Raw genomic sequence first — 23,156 nt, 5'->3', positions numbered from 1 at the left:
CAAAGGAAGTCTGCATACCAAGAAAATCTGAAGAGAGGAGGAAAAGTGATGCGTGAAATGAATTTGACAAGGTCATACCCATTCAAAATTTATTATTTTAGGATGAATAAGAAGCATAAAGAGTTTTAACAATCTTGCGCACATAAACGCTGCATATAATTTACTAATTACTGAATCCTTTTTTCTAGTCTAAAGCCTGAAATGCGACAGAGCAGAAGTTCCATCAAGTCTGTTGTTGTTTAAGTAAATCACATAATCTTTCATGGTAGTTGCCCTGTGCTTTCTTGGATTCGCTTCTGTTAGTAAGTCCTCAATCGGTCCATGTAATAGTGCAAAAGGCCATATATCAATGTTAAAGAAAAAGCGTGCCGCTGATATTCTTCGACCAATGTTATTTGCCATTACACTATGCTCTACAGTGAAAACTCGTCATTGATATGGGCTGAAAGCAATGTATCCCCCCGCGCACACAAAATGCAATTTATCTGTCAATAAGCAGATCGGATTTAAGGATCACGATGTCTATGGTTTAATAGAAAAAAGAATCCTGGGTTCAAATCGTCTGCTCCTCTCCCCGCTTCTTAAATCCCAGCCTGCTGTAAAAAAAATTTTTTTTTTTTTTGAATGTGTCTGGATAGGGTAACAGACAAGTACAAGTACGGTTGAGAGAAAGAAACTCAATACTATGAACTTGATATAAACTCGAAAAAAATCTCTTGGAAACTAGAAACTTTTTTATTTGACTCAAACAGCAATTTATTTTGCCAGTTTCTGTGAAGTGATAATCTTTATTATAGACATAATCTCATTCTTTAGAAATTCACGGGCTAATCTTTGTTGTTTTGTTCACATGTTTAAAGCTTGAAATGCAGCAGGGCATTAGTGCCATCAAGCCCTTTGGCACGGAAGTAATCTGTATATTCCTTCACTGTTGTTGCTCGATAATTAGGTGGATTGTCATCTGATAACAACTCCTTGATAGGTCCATAAACCTTTGTTATTGGCCTTGGACCGGTAGCTAAAAAGCTTGCTACTGATACTCTAGGACTGACTCTGTTAGCCAAAATTCTAGGTTTACTTGTCATTAGATATGAATATATAATTCACAACCAAAGACTAAAAATTTACCAACCAAAACAATGGAAATGATGTCATAACTGGCCACATCATAATGCACTTGTTTATTACAACCTTATTTCAAGAATATAGCAGTACAAAACAGGAAATCAATAAATCACAGGCTCGCCTGCAAAAGATCTCCGATGTTGATCACTAAAGCTCCAGGTGTAGGAGGAACATCAATCCACTGATTTTGATGAAGTACTTGAACTCCACCTAAATTGCCTTGGGAGGAGGACTGTGATGAAGCCGTTGTCAGAATGCTTGCTGGTGCCTAAGGTAAGTTCTGGCTGTGGACACGGTGGATAGTAATGGCATAGGACAGCAAGCCCCTCTGCACAATCAATGTCTATGAGGTAGCTTAGATTGAGTCCAAGGCCCTCTGACAGAAATTCGAGCAATAAGCAGCCTAACTTCATCACTAGCTTTGAGTATTCTATCACGATTTCACTGTAGTTGAATTCATCAAATGAGTAATCAGATATAGTTTAACAGGAACAAGAGTTGATTTAAGTTAATTGTAACTTCCAGCAGCTCAATCTTTTTCCACTTCATAACCAGAAATTAGATATCTCTTAAAGATTCATTGTCAATTACTACCATCTAATCACCAGAATAGTAGCCACTGGCCCCTTATTCTAGTAATTTTCAGACCACATTTGTCATACAAGGCAAAGAAAAGAAGATCCCGGATAAATCTACCTGCAAGCATCAGGCAATTCTTCTGGAGCTGGAGGATTAGGAGCCATGTAGCAATAACATGTATCCCTCCAGTTGGCTGCTGGTGAAATGTGTAAATCAAAGTTGCAGTTGTACACCACTGTTTTTGTATAATCCCTTGTATACCACTGTTTCTTAAACTCAGTATCTTGCTCGAAAAATCTACGCGCACCTTGAATCATCTCCTCCAGGACACTGACAGGAATTCCATGATTTACCACGTTAAATACTTCTGATGCATCTCTTACCTCGTCAACTCTCTCTTTGCGCCTGGCTGGATCTGTATCAATAGTTCAATACCATCCAGATCGATGACGGGAAATTTGAAGATTCCTTTGGTGCCATTGAGACCGTCATCTAAGCTACATTGTGGTTGAATGAATATCCGAGGCACCTTGGTAATGCCAGCATCAACAAGCCCTTTAACACCCTCCTTGGTTTCATCAAATGCTTGTAGTTCACTCTGTCGATCATAATGTGGTTCTTCTGCAACCAGATCAACTTCACCTTTACTGGTAGCCACCATATTTCTATTCTAACTGTTCTAGGTAGCTGGAGTATCTCAAACTTTCAGAAGCTCGTAATAAAGTGTTGGGAGTATTACAATCAACTGGCAAATATAGTAACAATAATTGGCTTCAAATCGTGATTATATATCACTTTTCTTTAAGTTTTATTTGTTCAGTATAACGTGCAATAAATCTTGGATAAATATTTTTTAGGATGAGATAAACTTTATTTGTCTTAAACTCTTGCACAAAATAAGACAAACTCTCTTGAACTAAGGAGTGCTTTTCAGAGAATTCATAGTAGTAGGAAAACAATTTTCTGCAGCAAATCACTCTCTACTTGATCTCTTTATATAAAAGAGATTGTTTAAGAAATAAATAAATTTAATAAATACTTGTATGAATAGATTCAAAATATTGTATACAAATTCATGTACTTTAATTCATGCATCACATGTTTCTATAATAACAAAATATGAATCTATCCTTACATTTAATGATCTCCACATACATAAATATATTCATGATACTTTAAAATTCATGAATGAATATACATTTATCACAACGTATGTACATTTTAAAATTGTTTGATTCATAATATAATACGTGCATATACATCCTAGAATCACTAAATACAAAGTTTGAAAATTGCCAACTTAACGGACAAGTGGAGGACTATAAGGAGAGAGACTTGTTATTATATTAGCTTGATGATTGGTTAACCTAGCATCCACAAGTTCAACCAAAATGGACAGGGATAATTTCAAAACCACCTCTGAGGTTTTCTAACAATTTCACTATTCTCCCCTAAAGTTTGTAAAATTACTTAAACCACTCCTAAAGTTTGTAAAATTACTCAAACCTCCTCTAAAGTTAATGTTTTGATAACAAAATTAGTCTAATTAGAAAAAGTACTTTAAACAGAAAGATGAAACTTTTATTTCATAAATACCCCTTATGCATTTATATAAGTTATATTAGTAAAAAAATAAAAATAATTAAAAGTTAGAATAATTAATACACACATTTTGCCACTCAAGAAGTTCACATTCAATAAATTAGATAACATAGAAAAGCAACAAAACTATACTAATGATCACAAGATTCAGTAAAATAGACTAATCATCTTTTTTGGCATGATCTTTGCTATGATTTTTATGATTTTGAATAGAAAAAATTTTCAAATTTTGTCTTTTTTTTTTCCCTCCTTTCCCCTTTACTTCTACGAAATGGATATTATTGACTGTGAGACATCAGAAAAGTACACATTTACATACACACATATAGTAAAATATATCGTTTGTTGAAAAAAAAAACATACAGTTAAATATATCAACTAAACTCAATTATTCAAGTGGTCAAATTTTGAAATAGCTCCACTTTTAGGTGCTTAAAAGCAGAAAGCAACAAGACTTTAATTTTTATTTTTTTTTGGGTGGTAAGAGAAAGGATCTGATTAAAAAAAAGTTAGAAGTTTAGACAGGATGATTAAGAAAGCAATATGTGAAAGTAACTTGAAAAGTCATAATCATCCCGTCTCTAGGATTTGTCCAACTAATGCAGCATATACTTAATGTGACTGCCATCTTGAAGGATTTTAGCCACACAATATTGGTATGTCTGTGTTTTTCTTTGAGAAAGAAAAATTTTTCAGTTGAGACAGTTTCAGTTGAGACATGGACAATTCCGAGAAATGATATGCCAATCATTAAACACCATAATGCCTGGCTATATCAAATTCAGCTCAGTGACTTTTTAGCTCAAAAACATCTCCCGGATACTAATGCACACGGTTTACACAAATCAAAATGTAGTTTGACAGAATCCTTCACATTTTGGAAAGCATGCAATACATTCAACAGGAGCATATAAACTCCAAATATGAGTTATGGCCTCCTGAATAGTTGTTTTTATTACAGATTTACAGGCTAGTCTTTACTACTCTGTTTGCAAGCTTAGAGCTTGAAATGCAACAGAGCAGAAGTTCCATCAAGCCCTTTGGCACGGAAGTAATCTGTATATTCCTTTGCTGTGGTTTCGCGGTACTTTGGCGGATTTTCTTCTGATAACAACTCCTTGATGGGTCCATAAAGCTTCCCAGTTGCCCTTACATCAGGTGTGAAGAAGCTCGCGATTGACACCCTAGGACCAACACGGTTCGCCAGAACTCTATGTTCACTGCTTTTGTATTTGTCATTTGATATAATCTGAAATTTAATAAGCCAAATGAAATCAGAACCAAAAATACTTCAAAACAACCTCCAGAAAATCTCCAGATAACAAAGATTGTTTATGCATTCCAAAAGTGTTGGAAAATCAATAAATCAAAGGCTTGCCTGTAGAAGATCTCCAATGTTGATTACTAAAGCTCCAGGTGTTGGAGGAACATCAACCCACTGATTCTGATGAAGTACTTGGAGGCCACCTAAATTGTCTTGGAGAAGGATTGTGAAGAAGTCATTGTCTGAATGCGGGCTGTTGCCAAAGGTAAGTTCTGATTGGGGGCATGCCGGATAGTAATGGCATAGGACACTAAGCCCCTCTCCGCAATCAATGCCTTCGAGGTAGCTTGGATCGAGTCCAAGACCCTCTGACAGTAACCCAAGCAATAAGCAACCCAAGTTCATCACTTGCTTCGAGTAGTCTATCAATATTTCGCTGCAGAAAAATTTATGAAATGTCGAATAAGATTGACATTTTTGCAGGACAAAGAACTTAGGCACATCAAGAATAGGTAACATTAATAAGTCTGATACCCCCCTCACCAAATGGGTGGCTGAGTTTTTTTTTTTTTTTTTTCATTCACTAAGTTTCTTGCTATAGCTAAAAAATTTATAATTTATACAAAATAGCTGCATTTGAAGCAGAAAGAGTTCAGCCACAAAAATACCTGCAAACATTGGCAATTCCTCTGGAGCTGGAGGATTAGGAGCCATGACGGAATAAGTTGTATCCCTCCAGTTAGCTGCTGTTGGACTATACAGATCAAAGTTGCAGTTGTACACCACCCTCTTTGTACGATCCCTTGTATACCACTTCTTCTTAACCTTAGTATCTTGCTCAAAAAATCTTCGTGCACCATGAATCATCTCCTCCAGGACACTGACTTGAATTCCATGATTTACCACCTGGAAAAAACCCCCTCTTTCAGATGCATCTCTTACCTTGTCAACTATCTCTTTGCGTCTTACTGGATCTTTATCCATACCTTCCAGATCAATCACTGGAATGCTAAAAGTTTCTTCCCTGGCATTGATACTCTTCTCCAAGCTGCTTTCTGGATGAATGAACATCCGAGGCAACTTGTTAATGCCGGCATCGACAAGCCCTTTAACCCCGGCCTTGGTCTCATCAAATGCTCGTATTTCCTCTCTTGATCATATTGGGATTCCACTGCACCCTCAACTTCAGCTTCATCTTTGCTGGTTGCCCCCATTTTTCTTTGCTTTGGGAAGTTTCTTCTACTTTTGAGAAGGTTGCAGTTTCTCAGGCTCAGATTTATGCCAAATGTGGGGCGACCACGTCATGGAAGAGATTGGCCTTTGTCGTGATCATGAGAAAAGATCATGCATATAAAGTAGCAGTAGCTAGAACTTTAATAGTGGGAGCAGGTAAAAATGCACTCTCATATTGATAGAATACAAATAAACAAACACAATCTCTTATTCTATTTCTGTGATTTAGCTTGCGTAAGCAGCAAGATAGAGAATATAATAGTGAATATTGATTCATTTTTGTTGCCGTGAAGAGATTGCATAGCTGCTACAAGTTGGATAGAATAGAGTAATTTATTATACATCAAAGTGAAATAAAGACAAAGGAAGTCTGCATACCAAGAAAATCAGAAGAGGAGAGGGAAAGTGATGTGTGAAAGGAACTTGACAAGGTCATACCCATTCAAAATTTACTATTTTAGGATGAATAAGAAGCATAAAGAGTTTTAACAATCTTGCGCACATAAACTGTGCATATAATATACTAATTACTGAATCCTTTTTCTATCCTAAAGCCTCAAATGTGACAGAGCAGAAGTTCCATCAAGTCCTTTGTTGTTAGTTGGCCTGTACTTTCTTGAATTCTCCTGTTAGTAGATCCTCAATCGGTCCTTGTAACATTGCAGAAGGCGATATATCAATGTTAAAGAAAAAGCATGCAGCTGATATTCTTTGGCCAATGTTATTTGCCATTACACTGTGCTCTACACTGAATACCTGTCATTGATATGGGCTAAAAGCAACGTAGCCCCGCGATAACCAGATTTAAGGATCACGATATCTTTGGTTTAATAGAAAATAGAATCCTGGGTTCAAATCCTCTTGCCCTCTCCTTGCTTCTGAAATCCCAACCTGCTGTAAAAAAAAAAATTTAAAAAAAAAAAAAAAAAAAAAGGTGTCTGGATGGGGTAACAGACGAGTACGGTTGAGAGAAAGAAACTTAATATTATGAACTTTATATAAACTCGAAAAAATTTCTTGGAAACAAGAAACTTTTTTATTTTACTCAAAGTTACTAGAGCACACAAAGTGGGCAGTTTCTATGAAGTGACAATCTTTATTATAGACACAATCTCTTTCTTTAGAAATTCACAGGCTAATCTTTGTCGTTTAGTTTACATGTTTAAAGCTTGAAATGCAAAAGAGCAGAAGTGCCATCATGCCCTTTGGCACGGACGTAATCTGTATATTCCTTCCCTTCTGATAACAACTCCTTGATAGGTCCATAAACCTTTGTAGCAAAAAAGCTTGCTATTGATACTCTAGGACTGACTCTGCTAGCCAGAACTCTATGTTCAACACTCGTCATTGGATATGAGCTGAAAACTCACAACCAAAGACTAAAATCTACCAACCGAAACAATGGAAATGATGTCATAACAGGCCGCATCATAATGCACTTGTTAGTTACAACCTTATTTCAAGAAAATAGCAGTACAAAAAAGGAAATCAATAAATCGAAGGCTTGCCTGCAAAAGATCTCCAATGTTGGTTCAATTTGTGCAATCAGATCAACTTCACATTTGATGGTAGCCAGCGTTTCTCTATTCTCACTGTTTTGTGCAGCTGGATATCTTCAAGCTTTAACAATATCCCACAACCTCATAATACAGGACAAGTGGTGTGCTACTGTATAAAGGGGCAGACTTGTTTGATGAGAAACACATGGCTGAGCTAAAACCCACAAGTTCAGCGAAAAGAGATATTATTGAGTGTGGGACATAAGAAAAGTATACATTTTACATATACACATACAGTAGGATATATCAACATACTGAATTTTTTTAGTAGTCAAATTTTAAAATGGCTCCACTTTTAGGTACTCAAAGCAGAAAGTAACAAGACTTTTTTTTTTCATTGTGCTAAGAGAAGGGGATGATTCAAAAGGAAGATTACACAAGTTTAGACAAAATGTTGAAGGAAGTAATATGTGAAAGTAAATTTTAGAAGTCATATTCTTTATATTTGTAGGTTGAGTCGAACTAGAGCAGAAAATACATGACGTGTGACTGGCATCTTGAAGGATTTTAGCCACACAATATTGGTGTGTCTGTATTCCCTCTTAAGAATTTTAAGATTTTTAACTGACATATATGAGGAATCCAATTTAGGAATGAGACAAATTGCTTTCGAGAATGTTTGCGTGCGTCTATCATGAAAGCTGTAGGAATAGGTAAAGCATAAGAAATCTCCTAATTATTTGCAGAAAGTTTTGGAGATTCCAAATTCTGAAATCTGGTAGAGCAGAGGTTCCTGAAATGTGCAATCGTTGGTGGTTAAGCAATCAATTCTAGTAGTTGTTCCACATGATTAGCTTTTGGTATTTATAGTAGATAACACTATAGCACCATGCAATACTTAGAAACTTCGTAAAGATTAATAAGTTGTTCATCAGAATAAAAGTTTCTGATTTTCTTATCTGAAATTCATGTTACATATTGTCTGAAGAGGGAAATGGAAACAGATCATACAGAGGAATTCAACTCCGTGAATTCATGGCATAAGCTTGAAAACATCTACTAAACAACTTTGATTACATCAATCAGAATTTATTTTGCCAATTTCTGGTGCATGCAATGCATTCAACAGACATAATAAACTCCCAGTTTAAGGCTTCATGAATTGATATTCTCTTACAGATCCACACGCTAGTCTTATTGTTCTGTTTGCAAGTCTAGAGCTTGAAATGCAACAGAGCAGAAGTTCCATCAAGCCCTTTGTTGTTGAAGTGGCTCACATAATCTTTTACAGTAGTTGCCCTATACTTCGGTGGATTCTCTTCTGTTAGTAGCTCCTCAATTGGTGCATATAACTTCGCAGAGGGTGACATATCAAAGTGTCTGAAAAAGCATGCCACTGAGACTCTTGCCCCAACGTTATTTGCCAATACTCTGTGCTCTACGCTGATAAACTTGTCATTTGATATGAGCTGAAATCAAGATAAACCCATCAAAAAAGAAAACAATTTATCCATCATTAAGCAGATTAAGGATCATAATGTCTATGGTTTAATAGAAACCTATAGACTTGCCTGGAGAAGATCTCCGACATTTACTACTAGAGCTCCAGGAATTGGAGGAACTTCAACCCATTGGTTCTGATGCAGGACTTGCAGGCCTCTGATATGATCTTGTAGCAGCACTGTCAGGAAGTCACTATCAGCATGCTTACTGGTACCTAAAGTTAGCTCTGGTTGAGGGCATGCAGGATAATAATTGCACAGGGAAGCAAGGCCTTCACCACAGCCAATACTGTTCAGGTGATTGGGATCAAGTCCAAGGGACTCGGATAATATTTCAAACAAAGTAGATCCCAATTTCATGACTTCTTTACAGAACTCTATCAGAATATCTCTGCAAATTTAAGAGAGGATCTGAGGGTGAGGAAATGACAACTTTCATTCTCAACTAAGGAAATGACAGCAAATATTCAAAGTCATGATGATGGCCCCCTTCTTTTTAACACATCAGGTTCTTCTAAAATTACACGCATAACAATTAATTGAAGGTCATGAGGATATTTCTTTTTAACCCTTAAATTTTTTGCTCAGAGACATGCGCGGGCTGTTTCACGCTGTCTACATAACTTATAGAGCACTGAGCAGTCAAGACAAAAAATGGACCACGACTTCTTCACTCTTATCAAAAGTAAGCAATATCAGAGAAAAGCACGGCTCATTCATAAACATCCACAGCCACTAAACAAATACTATTGAGAAAGGAATGTCAGATACCTGCAGGCCAGAGGCAATTCTTGTGGGTCTGGAGGATTAGGAGCCATAACACAATAAATACTGTCCCTCCAATTAGCTGTTGGTGCACTAAACAAATCAAAATTGCAATTGTAAACCACTCTTTGCTTGACGTCTCGAGTATACCACTGGCTTCTAATCTCAAAATCTTGATCAAAGAACCTATGAACTCCAGCTTTCATTTCCTCGAGAGTACTAATTGGGATACCATGGTTAACCACTTGGAAGAAACCCCATTTCTCGCATGCTTCTCGAACCTTGTCAACTATCTCTTTATGCAAGATCGGTGCTTTTCCCGCACCAGCAAGGTCTATCACTGGAATAGCAGATTGGAGCTTCACAGATTTGGGTATATTTCTAGTTTCATCTGGTGGATGATGGAAAATTCTTGGAACTTTGGTGATCCCAGAATCAGCAAGTCCTTTAACACCTGCCTTGGTGCGATCAAAAGCTTCAAGTTCTCTCCGCCGATCATATGTTGGTTCGTTTGTATCCCTAATTTCAGTTAGACCATCCTCCATTGTTCGACCCTAGGTTACTCAGAACTTGGGGGACTAGAATTGGATCTTGTAAATAATCAGGCAAACAATGAAGGAACTATGTAGATCAAGCTTCTTGCTCTTGGGAGTTGACCCAGACTTATAATGTATCAACCACCGGTTGATTTGATTTGGTGGATTTTGTGATTCTGAGCATGCCATGCAGTCAATGGAGAATTTCTGTGTCTTAAGGATGTAACCCCCAACCTCCGCCACACAGTCACACACGCACGCACAAAAGTACGTTTGACTTTCAAACAAAAAAAGTAGGTTTCACACCAAGTTCAGAGGAGGAGACTAAAATGTCTTCCTTTCAGACTACAATTTGAGCATAATCTGCAGGTCATTCCACTAGAGAATACAATAAAAATAGGAGAGGAAGAATATATTGAGGACAAGCTAATATGAGGAAGGACAAAAATTGCGGGGACATTCAAAATAAGTGTGGAATGATCACTATTCTTGAAGCTCCTTGCGCTTTACCATCCAAATCTATAATATTGTACTTTTTACTATTAGATAGTGTCCATAAATCTCATAATAAATTCCTAAATATTCATAGTGAACTTCAACGGGAATTTCTCTTGAAGTAATAACGCGTTGGTCTAGTCGCCACTGGAACCACAAAAGACTATCTAAATTGATTCGTTTCTGACGATAAGTTCCAATTGCATCATAGGAATTACAAAAAAAAAAAAGGTTCTTTCATATACTCATAGTTGTTATTGTCACTTTTTTTTAGTTTGATAGTTTCTGCAATTCCATGGACTATATCTATTTACACAAATACCTCGATGATTCCTGCTCGTTAATACATAGAGCCCCATAAGCATATCTTGAGTTGGTACTGAAATGGGATCCCCATAAGCATATCAAGCTTCCTGGATTGTCAGAGTACATAATTTGTCCAAAAGAAAAAAGAATTTAATGCTTTTCGATTTGTGTGTATCCATGAGTTTCGTCTGAGGGTCTACAGATGAAACTTAGGTACACAGGAATGAGTAGTTTCATCGTCCACCAAATGATAGCAACATAATTATTTTCCCGAATTCAAATCCTGAAGTCCAACAGGGCTGAAGTTGTGCCGAGTCCTTTTGCATTGTAGTGAAGCGAATAGTCTTTCACTGTAGTTTCGCGGTACCTTGGGGGATTGTCCTCTGATAACAACTCCTTAATTGGTCCATATCTCTTTGATGATGGTGCCAGTCCAGTTGTGAAAAAACATGCCACAGATACTCTTGGACCAGCACGGTTTGCCAATACCCTATGTTGACTGCTGTTGAACTTGTCATTTGATATCAGCTGAAATTTTTCAAATCAAGTACAATTGCTTGATTATTGAAACAGATATTCTTGTCCTGGCACAGATGTGAGAAACTTCAATCCTAGTTCATTTCCTACCTATGATTTACTTTTCCAGTCCAAAAGGTATAAAACATTCTTCATTTCCTTCAAAAGCAAGGATGGGATGAATTCTTGTTTTCTTTGCTACAAAATGTATAGCACCTCATGCCAATTTGATATGCAATTTTGTGTTAAGGATCAAGCATGTAGTGATTAAACAAATTTTTTTTAAATTTTGCATAAACAAATTTGATATTGTGCATCATAGAGCAACATAATATGCTTAAAACAGGTGCAGATTACTGATTGATATCTTGCCTGTAAAAGATCTCCAACGTTGACCACCAGAGCTCCTGGGACAGGAGGAACATCAACCCACTGGTTCTCACAAAGAATTTGCAATCCTCCTGTATGATCTTGCAGTAGTACTGTCATGAAATCATAGTCAGCATGTTTGGTTGCTCCCAGGGTAAGTTCTGGTTCTGGACATGCTGGATAACAATGGTATAGTACAGCAAGCCCCTCTGAACAGCCGATATCATTTAGGTGGTTTGGCTTGAGCCCAAGAGCCTCAGACAGTAGTTCAAATAAAGAACGACCCAACTTCTTGATGTACTCAGAATACTTGATCAAAATATCACTGCAGATTCATATAGGAGACTTCAGAAAATTCTCTCAGGTTATCCAGATCATTATTGTTTAGTCAAATAAGGTCTTTCAAGATCAATCGAGTACTTGACTAATTTGCAGGGCTGACCCCCAAAAAAAAATAAAAACCAGCAGCATAACTAAAAAAGTCATACCTGCATGCCTTGGGCAATTCATCTGCCCTGGGAACCTTTGGAGCCATACTCACATAACTGGTATCCCTCCAGTTAGCTGATGGTGCACTGAACAAGTCAAAATTGCTATTATACACTACCGTTTTTGAAACATCCCTTGTATACCATCGTTTCTTGACTTCAGTATCTTGATCATAGAATCTCCTGACACCATCCAACATTTCTTCCAAAACCTCAACTGGGATGCTATGATTTACAACTTGGAAGAAACCCCATTTCTGTGATGCCTCTCTAACAATGTCAACCACCTTCTTGCGATGAATGGGATCTCCATCTATGTCATCAAGGGCCACCACTGGAATACCAACATCAGCCTTTCTGTTATCAGAAGCCTTGACAGAGTCATCAGGCAGGGAATAAAACATCCTGGGGACCTTCGTGATTCCTGCATCAACTAGCCCTTTAACCCCACCTCTGGTCTCATCAAAAGCTTTAATTTCACTGATTCTGTCGTAGTTCTGCTGGCTTGTGGTTTCAGCTTCAACTTCAGCTACGCTGTTGGCTGCCATTTTCTTCTCCACTCAGATAATTAGAGCGCAAAATGGACAATGCAAAGTGGTACAAATTTGCGTTCTTGTTGTTACAGCTTAGATGCCTGACACAATATACTAATAGTGATTATCATCTTGACGCAACTATGAATTTTAAATCCACAATCCCAGACCAATGAATGTCTTGACTTAGACTATATTATAGTAATATTTGTAGATTCTGGAAATCAAAGAATCTAAAACTTACCGGCCGGACGGCCATTAGAGTTGACTCTGCTGGTTCCGTTGAGCTTTTGGCTATGATGTCTGACAAAGATTGGTGGTTTTCTCATTTCTGACTAATTGTTGTATCTTTTGTTTTCATTTCCTTTGTGTGCTGCCGGGACCTGCCCCTCCCCCCTTCAATATTTGGTCAAGAAAACTTGATTGATCTCACCAATTACAATGGTCCAAAAAAAAAGGAGATAAAAGAAAATACCAAGCAATGACGTCCCAGTCCTTGACCAATCAAGGAAAAAAAAAAAAAAAAAAAAAAAAAAAAAGATCATACAGGGCTATTTGTCCATCCCTAGCTGGTAACAGTATTCATGAAACATCGATCTCAAATTCACTATTTACCTCTGCAAAAGCTTAGCTTAGCTTGATTTGTTTGGCACGTCTTGTATAAGTTGTACCATTCTGATTTGGCCTCGGCATGAAGACCGGAGAGCATTTATTGGCTTCTTGCTGCAGACTCCACCAACCAGTAGCGTCAGGATTTTTTTTTTATTTTTCTAACTTCTACAAACTTATTAGGATTTCTTAAATGTTAAAAGCATTAATTTAAAATCATTTCGTTTATCGGAAGAATTGATTGAAGGATTTGATACAATCATTCTAAAATGTACTTGTATGAAATCCATTTAGGCATACCTTCATACTAGAGCTGGCAATTTGTCCCAAGTCCCAATGGGCTACCCATGCCCAAAGGAACTTTGGGCGGGATGGGTATTATAATTTGGTATTGGGTTTAAGTTGGGACACATCCCAACTATACCCATTAATGAATGGGAAACACTTCAGTACCCATTGGGCTCAAATGGCAAGGGCTCCGTTTGGATTAGCTATTTTTGGTAGGTGTTTTTGAAATATTTTATTGTAGCCGTGTATATGAAAAATTTTTACTATAAAATTTTTTTGAAATATTTGATATACTAATATGGATGGGATGTTTCTTGAGTTATTGTATATTACTGTAACATTGTATTTGAAAAACTTATTTTTTGAAAAAATAGTCAATCCAAACGGAGTCTTAGATTCAAAAATTATCTTTAACAATTTTTATAATCATACCAACGAATATAATCTAGTAGTCTTTCTAGTCATTATCCACAAGAATTTCCAGCATTTCAGTTAGTTTAGACCTGTCATCCTTGGACAATGATGAGGATAAATATTCAACATCCTAAGGACCTTGGCCATCTTGATATATGTTGGAATATGGCTGTATATCTATCTTTTCCTTTATTTGTTAATCCAATTTTTGGTGGGAATCTTGAGTATAAAGCACTTGCATGTTTATTTAATAAAACTAAAAGAAATTTAATAAATCAAAAATATTAAAATTATATAAAAAAATAAAAAAAGAATTAAAGGGAAAAAAATATGTAGAAAATGAATTTGGGTATTGGGCGGGATCAATCTAAACCCATCCCAAAATGATCCCGCCCAAGTTAGTCCCAAAACACATATGGGTAAGGTTGGGCCCAAACCCATATGACTCGGTTCCATCTCAAACCCAAGCAAATCCCGCCCATCCCGCCCATTTTGCCACCTCTACTTCATACCATTCCAGTATGAGTTCCACTTGCCAAACAACTAATGGATGGAACTTCTCATAATTGGTATCCACACGTAACTAGCAATCTTTGGTGATCGATGATCAAAGATACTTGGGAGAGGAAAACTTGGAAGCAGGAATTCAAAATTCATTATTCAAGCTTAGCAGCATTTTGGCCTAGGATTTCTTTAGCCATCCTAGAAAAAAAAAATTTACAAATAATCACAAATTGAATTTTAAATGAACATCATCGTGTTGGGAGGGTTTCCTGTTAAACCCATATTCCACCCCAGAACAATTATAAAGAAAGTAGTCTAAGTCTCTGTGCTTGACACCCATTTCAACTTTCAAGAAATACCTGCAGCATCTGTTTTCCGACAGTTTTACCCGTCAGCAAGAAAAAGTGATAACGTGGCTGTTCACTGAAAAACAAAAGGAAACAGATCCCAAACAAAATTCTGTTTCAAAATTATAGGAGCAACGACAAGGACAAGAAGAAATTCTCCAACCCAAAAGGGGCCACTGCGCTTTCTACGTGCAAGCCCCACATGTTTGGAGAAAAGCACAAGGAAGTGTCTAACTAAAATTGTAGTAATATATAGCTTTTCAAGAAGTCTTCGAACAATTTCATGGAAATGTAATTTCATGGAAATGTTTTGCCTAGAGCAAGACGCGTGATATTGGTGACGTTTAATCTTGAACTTCAAATTCAAACTGGCAAGACGCCTGTGTACTTGTAAACATACCAAAGTCCACAACAAAGATACCTATGTACTTGTAAACATACCCAGATGCAGTTTAGGACAACCAAGAGAACTTTCCATTGTGAGTATTTCACAGAGATTGCTCCTTACTCCTACCATCCCATTGTACGCGCTTAAACAGCAAAATAATGATGAGCAAGCTCCCATCTCAACAAATATGAGCAGGAAAAATTGTAAACTACCAGGGCTTCAATAATAAATCAAATTTCAGCATTGCAACTCAGATTTCAGGAATTCCAAAAGATCAAAAATATTCAAATCTGAAAGTAACCTAAAAGGTAAGACAAATGTTGAATTGGAGAAGGAACAAGATGACGTAAGCTTTAGAGCGTATAGCTGCAAAAATACGATTCTACCAAACCCTCAGCGAGCTTGTAGGTTCTGTAATAGGGCTATGATCCACCGAACAGAACAGCAACTCTGAACCCCTTCTCAAACTGTCTTTGTCTTCGGAGCCTTCTTCTTTGCTGATCTCCTCGGCATTGAATTTTTCATGCCAATAAAGTAGAGAAGTGCCCCCAGCAAAGCCAAATTCTGAACCAAATTTAACATCTTAGGAGACGAACATTACTTTTCAAAAACATTCATCTTGAATCACTGCATAAAGACCATTGACTCAAAGGATTTCATAACATACAAACAAGTAAATGACTAACCTGGGTGAACTTGACAAATAGTTGAGCAAACTCTTTCTTGTCAGCATCATAGTTGTAGAAGTCGTACAAGATAGGGGAAGCAATTGCCTGATGCAAAAGCTGCATCAAGAAAGCAGATGAAGTGAAAATTTGTTACAATGACTTAATTGACATTAGAGTTCAGTAAATGCTTAGGATGTTGATTTCAAACCAGAAGATAAGCTCCAAAGGAGCTTCCAAAGACAAACAGAAAGCTTCCCAATCCCTTCAAGAGTATAGCACCCAACACTAAATGTTTCATCTGTAAGTAACAAATCTCCAAATTAGTAACATGTAGTTGATAGGTAACAATATTCAAAACTGACATCACATTAAAGTACTCCTTACTTCTACAGGGGGCAAATGAAGCCCGGTTTGGCTGGTAACATGCTTTGAGAAAGCACTGAACTTCGGGCTCAGTGCCTTTGCTGCTGGTCCACCATCTACGCCAAATTCAGAAAACCTATGATGAAGAGAGGACAACTTAGAAAAGTAACTCAAAGAGCAGAGAAACCTACAGATCGTTATGGGGAAAAAAGTGCAAGGTATGGCATGTTAAACTAAGTTTTTATCCTATCAGTCCAAATGTTGACTTAAAATAGCCATCTACATGCACATCATGTTAAAAATATAGCTTTATCCAAGGTCAACATGTTCATCGCATTGCAGCATTCTTAATTATATTCTTCATCACAAGACAGCAGGGGTGAGGACAATTAACAAGAAGGTATCCCAATTAGCAGCAAAAAATTTCTTATAAAGCCTTCAGCTTACTACATCATCCTACTGTAACTCAACTTCACCTCCTAAAGTTACAATGCCTAGAAACTCATCTGCAGTGCCAATTGAAAATTTGAAAACTTAATCTATCTGCAAAGACTACCAAAAAGAGCAATAACAGAAAAGGAAACATAACCATGCATAAAAGGTAACTCAAAAAATTCTTTCAAACAGTCACTTGAAAAAAATATGACCAAAATTGAGTTGTATTATCACATATTTCACAATGACTTGGTCACAATCCACAAAGACTAAAATCAAAAGAAACTCCTGTGAAAAAGAGTGTTGCTAAGTTAACCTGACATTCCAATACCTTCAAGCGACAGACAAGATCAATGATAGCTACTACAAATCAAGGAAAAGGTCCCTTTAAGCTGCAAAAGCATCACGAATGACAATATTCTTGTTCACAGAAACCCAACTAGTTTTAAAAGTTTATGCCTCAACATATTGAACATTCATACAAAAGCCACACGCATGATTCTCCAGCAATTGAAAGCTTATCTGTGACAAACAACTATCATATGTTTGTTCCAAATCCAATGGGCTTTCCCACCATATTACAAGCTCAACCATGAAGTCCAACAGCATAAACACATTAAACTGAATTAGGCGATCACTCTAACAAAAATCCTTAGTTAATCCAATAATGATCAACATAAATCTAATAGTGTACGTAGTCAAAATTTCAAAAACAAACAATGATGAACACATACCATACCAATCAGGGGAGAGGCCTTTTTTATTATTAAAAAAAATCAGATTCATTATTAAACACAAGCCAAAAAAATACTTGAATCAAAACTAAACCTGCACAGAAAAATTTAAACTTTTGAAGCCAGACCCAGATTTTCTTTCACCTCAAGTGATCCTAGTAACTTAAAATCCAAGTAAAGAATATTCACCACTGAACCCCAAATTCCATCGACAAAAACCAAAAAAAAAAAAAACAAGAAGAAGAAGAAGAATTCCTCGGCAAGAACAGGGTGAGAAAAATTAAATCGCATTCTAGGTGTAGTTCAATTCCCAAGCATTCAACTTCAGCAGATCCAAGCTAAACATCACACAAAAATCAAATACTAAAAAATAAACAAAACCCAGAAACATAAACTAAGTAAAAAGCAGTAATAAACTAAGCTTCTAAAAATCTAAGAACACGCAGTAAGAGTGGTCTAGTGCGCGTCAAAAACAAAAAGAGAAAAAACAGGGCAGATCTGAAATCAATGGGAGAAAAGATTTACTCTTGGTAAGCGGAGAGAACGAAGACAGAGACGAAGAGAAGCCTTCCGACGAAAGAAATCAACGCCATTGCTGTGATGGTACGGGCAGCTTCTGGAATGGTTTTAGTTTCTCTCTCTACAGGTGCGCCTGCCGCGTTTGGGTTTCTCTCTCTAGATATACGGGACAAGACAGAGAAAACAGATTCAAATCCCAGGACCACGGGAATTTGTATTGGACGTAAATAGAGGACTAATGGTAGACCAGTTTTATAATTATAATGCTTCGGAAAGGTGAAACCGGAAGAGTGTTGTACTCCTCTCTTGATTGCCGGAAAAATTAGTAGTAGTACTTAATCATCTTTATTAGTTTTATATTATTTTATCCTCCACGCAATAAAAATTTTGTGTTAGTATTAAATAGTGAATGAACTTTTCAAATAAAAAATAAAATAAGTAGTAAAAGAGGTCTGTAAGAAGTAAAAAAGTATAGTTTATGCGGATATATCGTAAAATTAGTATACTTAATACAAGTTGTTACTACTACAACTTTTTACCGTGGTTTAATTTTTGAAATTCCTCCAAGTGAACTTTTGTATTGCCGCCTTAGCATTTGATTTTTTTTTTTTTTTTTTTTTTTGTCTCTTTGCGTTTCGAAATTACACAAGGCGGAAGCTAATGAGCCTATCAACATACATTGACAAGTTTGCCATTAGGGATTTAAATTTTCTTGCAATTAAAAAACTTCATCCCGCATCGAATGCTGGCCCGCTCTTTCAAGATAAAAGTACGTCAAACCCATATGAAGTTTTATCGTGAGCAAATACAGGTTCGATCAAGATTTGCTTCTCGTGTCAAAGGCAAGGATGGTATCATCATGAACATAAAATATAGGTTCGATCAAGATTTGCTTCTCGTGTCAAAGGCAAGAATGGTATCATTATGAACATAAACCTGAAATATGAAATCTCAGAAAGAGGCTGACCCAATTTAAATGAGATGTATAATAACTTCTTTATGGTCTAACATTCTTGCCAATACACTGCCTTCATTTTGTTCTAAATTGTAGGGCTTGTTTGGAAGTGAAGTTTTTGGCCAAGTTTTTTAGCTACTAGTTTTTTAATAACTTTTGCTACAGGAACCTCAAAACAATACAAAAAAAACTTTCCCTTCAACTTTTCTTCTTTTTCCTCTCCTACCCAACCGGCCACCACCTCCACCACCGCTTCCGGCGCCGATAACTATTCCGGCCAACTTTTGCCGGCCTTCCTCTTTTTTTTTTTTTCTCTCCCTCCCCTCCCCCTTTGACCGATATGTTGGTTTCCAAGATCTTTTTTTTCTTTTTTTTTTCTTTCTCCCTCCCCCCTCCCCCCTCCCCTCTTTCCCTCTGCCTTTCCCCGCCACCTTCCCCCTCCCGCAGCTTGAGGAGAAGGAAAATTGCAACAAAAAAAAAAAATTACATTCGGCTGTTGCTGCTTATCATGCCAGCAAAATCATTTTTGTTGCTGCAAAACTCATGTGTAAAACTCAGGTGGCGGCAGAGGAAGAGGGAGAGGGAGGGGTGGCGGGGAAGCTTTTGCAGGGGTGGGGGAAGGGGGTTGCGGGCAGAGGGAGAGGGAGGCGGAGCATTTGCAGGGGGTGTGGCGGGGGAGGGGGTGGCGAGGCAGAGGGCGAAGGCGCAGAGGGGGGTGGCGGTGGAGGAGGTGCTGGTGGAGGAGCAGGTGGTGGTGCAGGAAGTGGGGCTGGTAGTGGAGTTGGGGGTGGAGCAGGCGGGAGAGTAGGAGGAGGGGCTGGTGGAGGCGTTGGTGGTGTTGCCGGAGGTGGAGCAGGTGGATGCGTGGGAGGAGGGACTGGAGGAGGCCTTGGCAGAGGTGCTGGAGGTGGAGCAGGCTGCTGGGTTGCTGGGAGGTTGCTGCTGCGTTGCTACGTTGTGTTGTTGTTGCGTTGCTGCTGGGAAGAAGAAGCAAAGGGGAGGAAAGAAAAGAAAAAGGAAAGAAAGAAAAAGAAAAGGAAAGAGAAAGAGAAAAAGAAAGAAAAAAAAAAGAAAAGGAAAAAAAGTTTTTCCACCTTACAAAAAAGTTTTTCACCTTAAAACTTCTACAAAAATTTTTTAAAAACTTCTACAGTGCACTACAGTAAAGTTTTAGACAAACTCTCAAAAAACTTAGGTTCCAAACAGGCCCGTAATCTCTGAACAATTGTGAAGTAGACTATAGTTTAGAAGGTTCTTTTGAACCCTTTTAGATTGTTATTTGTTTAAGTTTTTATAGAAAAATATATTATAACGATTTGATATATTTGAGATAAAAAGATGATTGAAAAATATGTTTATAAAAAATGTAAAAAAACTTTTTGAAAATGGCAATCCAAACTAGTGTAATATAGGTCTTACCATTTGTTTAAAAAAATAACCTTACCTATCCTTGTGATTTACTTCAAATTGGACATCCTGTTATCAAGATTAATCCAGACAGCAATTTTCTAAAGAAAATTTGCTACATTTTACATGAATATATTTTTCAATCATGTTTTTACGTCACATATATCAAATCGTTACAGTAAATTTTTTATTAAAAAATTCAGAAAAATGCAATCCAAACAAGTCCAAACCATCTACTTTTCTACCCTTTCATTCTTGGTTAATATAGTGGTGTTATAGGTTGAAGTTGACGGGGGACACGTCGTGCGGACCAATCACAAGCTCACAATGCATTGACAAAATCTACTAGGCGCGGACGTGGCAGCATATTTTTCTGATTTCGTAAATGGAAATTTTTCATTTTTTTTCAACATTACTGTGTTGGATGGCATTGTCTAGGCTTACGCAAATTATTAATTGCAACTATACATAATTGGTTTTCGACGTTCTACAGAATTTGCATGAAAAGAAGATAACTTTCCGGAGACAATTGAACATGTTGTCCTAATAGCTTTCCTTGCTTGAATTACGCAGCTTTATACTACCAATCAATTGCGAAGAGTAAATGATAAGCTTTTACTTTTTTTTTTTTGTATTTGTCTAAAATTTTACTGTAACTTACTAAAGAAGTTGTAAAAATTTTTTTTTAAAGTGTATAAATTTTTGGATATTTTGAAGTGTATAGTTTAAAAATTATGAAATTTTTTTTATATTACTTTAATTAGAAATATTAAAAAATTTGTAACAGACAAATTTAATAAAAAACTTACTTGCCAAACAGGCCCTAGATTTTAAACGAATGCATTGCACTACAATTTTTCCTTTTTTCCTGTCTTCGAAGAATTGCATAAACTTCATAAATCATTTCTCAATCATTTCTCATTTGTTGCTATACTCATGAGTGTTTAGTATACAACCCCACGAGTTTTCATTTGTCCAACGATGAATATGAACAACTTCATTTAAACCACTTAAAGTTAAAGATAAGAGTTTTAACTGTAATAGAATAGGTTTAATGGTAATCAAGGGTCACTAAGTAGAGTGGCAACGCTCTCATTATGCCACCCCTAGGTGTTAATAAAGCATAAATTAGTTGATGAGACGCTTGACTTGCAATTGTAAATTGAAATAATGTCATATGCAAGCACGCAGTTTTATAACCTTTTCTTCCACTTTATTCCTTTCCCTGATCTAATGCATGCCAGGGAATCACATGTTTATTGTCTAATTATTCCTATCATTAGTACTTTGTTTTCTGCAAATAACAGAATACAGCTCAATTTGAAGGAGATTGTTGGTGGATGAGATCTACAATAATTACTTAATACAGTAGTGTATGCAAAACAGCATATTTAAGAAATTCAAGACAAAGCTTCCAAGAAACTGCCAATATGTTCATGAGCCAATGCAGACCAATTGCGTGTAATAGACATTTGTTTTGTTCCAAAAAAAAAATTTTGTTTTGTTTTTGGATAGAAGATTATTTGACAATTTTTTTGCAATAATTGTTTAAGCCAACTTTTGCTCTTTCAAAAAGGAGCAAGATAAAACTCCTTGTTTGGATTGTGTTTTTTCGTAATTTTTTTTTATGCTTTCGTGAACATATTTTCTAATCATCTTTTCACTTTACATATATCAAATAATTATAGTATTTTTTATAAAAATTTCTAAAAATAACAATCCAAGCAGTATAGAACTCAAATAGTGGGTACCTAATAAGTATGAAAAATGAACTTGATGTATAATAATAATATTACATGTTCGAACAACTTTTCTAGTCAAAACCACAAATTTAACCAAAATGCACGGGTCAAAGTATATTTCCGAGTATAAAATGACTTGGGTTTTTGTTGTGTTTTATCTTTTTGAAACGTAATAGCTTTGGCTATTAAATACTGGTTATGGGAGATAATCAAGAGATTGAATGATCAAAACTTTAGACAATATCTAGCTAGTCAACTATTGATTTAGTTTATTTGCTTGTATTATCAATATATTTTTCAACTATCTTTTTATTTTACACACATTGCATCAAAAAATTACTATAATATTTTTTCAAAAAATTAGTTAACTCAATTGCTTATGAATACCCGGTTTTCTATAGCAACTTTAGCCCCGTTTGGAATGTGATTTTTTGGGAGTTTGTCTAAAATTTTACTGTATCTTACTGTAGAAGTTTTCTTAAAAAATTTTTGAAATGCGTAGATTTTTAAGTATTTTGAAGTGTATAGTTTAAAATTTTTGAGAAATTTTTTGAGATTACCATAACTAAAATTTTTAAAAAACTTGTAGCAGATAATCTTGGCAAAAAACTCGGGTTTCAAACAAGGCCAAAGTAGTAATTTGGATAGGAGTTTGTTTGGATGATTTATTTGAGATAATTGATGTAGCACCTTTTATGATGTGATGTATGTGAAATAAAAATATGATTGAAAAGATAAAAAGGTGATTGGCATTTGCGAAACAAATTATTATTTTTTTCAAATCATTTCCATTGAAACACGCTACTCATTAACCCAAATGACAGAATAGAAAAAGAAATGCCATTTGTCGTTTGTGGAAATAGCAGTAAACGACGGTGACTAAAGTTTGAAGTTTACAAAATAAATACACAGTCAATCTTGTCGTCTAAGGTTGGTTTGTTGCAGTCTAATCTAACCTCTAAACTTTTTCT

At 36.3% G+C, this 23,156-nt stretch overlaps 3 protein-coding genes and 2 pseudogenes across 3 annotated transcripts; all 5 read right to left on the bottom strand.

Annotated features, from left to right (window-relative positions):
• Positions 1-854: 854 nt before the first annotated feature.
• On the bottom strand, positions 855-2,365 carry LOC113734259 (1-aminocyclopropane-1-carboxylate oxidase homolog; annotated as a pseudogene).
• Positions 2,366-4,181: 1,816 nt separating this feature from the next.
• Positions 4,182-8,083, bottom strand: LOC140037568 (1-aminocyclopropane-1-carboxylate oxidase homolog; annotated as a pseudogene).
• A 143-nt stretch (positions 8,084-8,226) lies between these two features.
• Positions 8,227-10,319, bottom strand: LOC113734256 (1-aminocyclopropane-1-carboxylate oxidase homolog). Its single transcript, XM_027260687.2, has 3 exons — positions 9,576-10,319; positions 8,874-9,195; positions 8,227-8,771 (listed from the first exon to the last, which is right to left on the bottom strand). Exons 1-3 carry the CDS (start codon positions 10,112-10,114, stop codon positions 8,517-8,519), a joined length of 1,116 nt encoding a protein of 371 aa, XP_027116488.2. The 5' UTR covers positions 10,115-10,319; the 3' UTR covers positions 8,227-8,516.
• A 608-nt stretch (positions 10,320-10,927) lies between these two features.
• Positions 10,928-13,571, bottom strand: LOC113734255 (1-aminocyclopropane-1-carboxylate oxidase homolog 1-like). The gene is made up of 5 exons (XM_027260686.2): positions 13,428-13,571; positions 13,057-13,208; positions 12,280-12,913; positions 11,795-12,116; positions 10,928-11,434 (listed from the first exon to the last, which is right to left on the bottom strand). The coding sequence occupies exons 3-5, from the start codon at positions 12,825-12,827 to the stop codon at positions 11,183-11,185; spliced, it is 1,122 nt and encodes a 373-aa protein (XP_027116487.2). The 5' UTR covers positions 12,828-12,913; positions 13,057-13,208; positions 13,428-13,571; the 3' UTR covers positions 10,928-11,182.
• Positions 13,572-15,580: 2,009 nt separating this feature from the next.
• On the bottom strand, positions 15,581-18,365 carry LOC113734257 (uncharacterized). The gene is made up of 5 exons (XM_027260688.2): positions 18,088-18,365; positions 16,415-16,529; positions 16,239-16,328; positions 16,049-16,147; positions 15,581-15,926 (listed from the first exon to the last, which is right to left on the bottom strand). Exons 1-5 carry the CDS (start codon positions 18,153-18,155, stop codon positions 15,825-15,827), a joined length of 474 nt encoding a protein of 157 aa, XP_027116489.2. The 5' UTR covers positions 18,156-18,365; the 3' UTR covers positions 15,581-15,824.
• Between the last annotated feature and the right edge of the window lie 4,791 nt (positions 18,366-23,156).

The sequence above is a fragment of the Coffea arabica genome, chromosome 3c (assembly GCF_036785885.1).
Source record: "Coffea arabica cultivar ET-39 chromosome 3c, Coffea Arabica ET-39 HiFi, whole genome shotgun sequence".
NCBI lineage: Eukaryota > Viridiplantae > Streptophyta > Magnoliopsida > Gentianales > Rubiaceae > Coffea > Coffea arabica.
The sequence above is the reverse complement of the archived record's forward strand: the minus strand, read 5'-3'. Positions and strand labels throughout refer to the sequence as shown.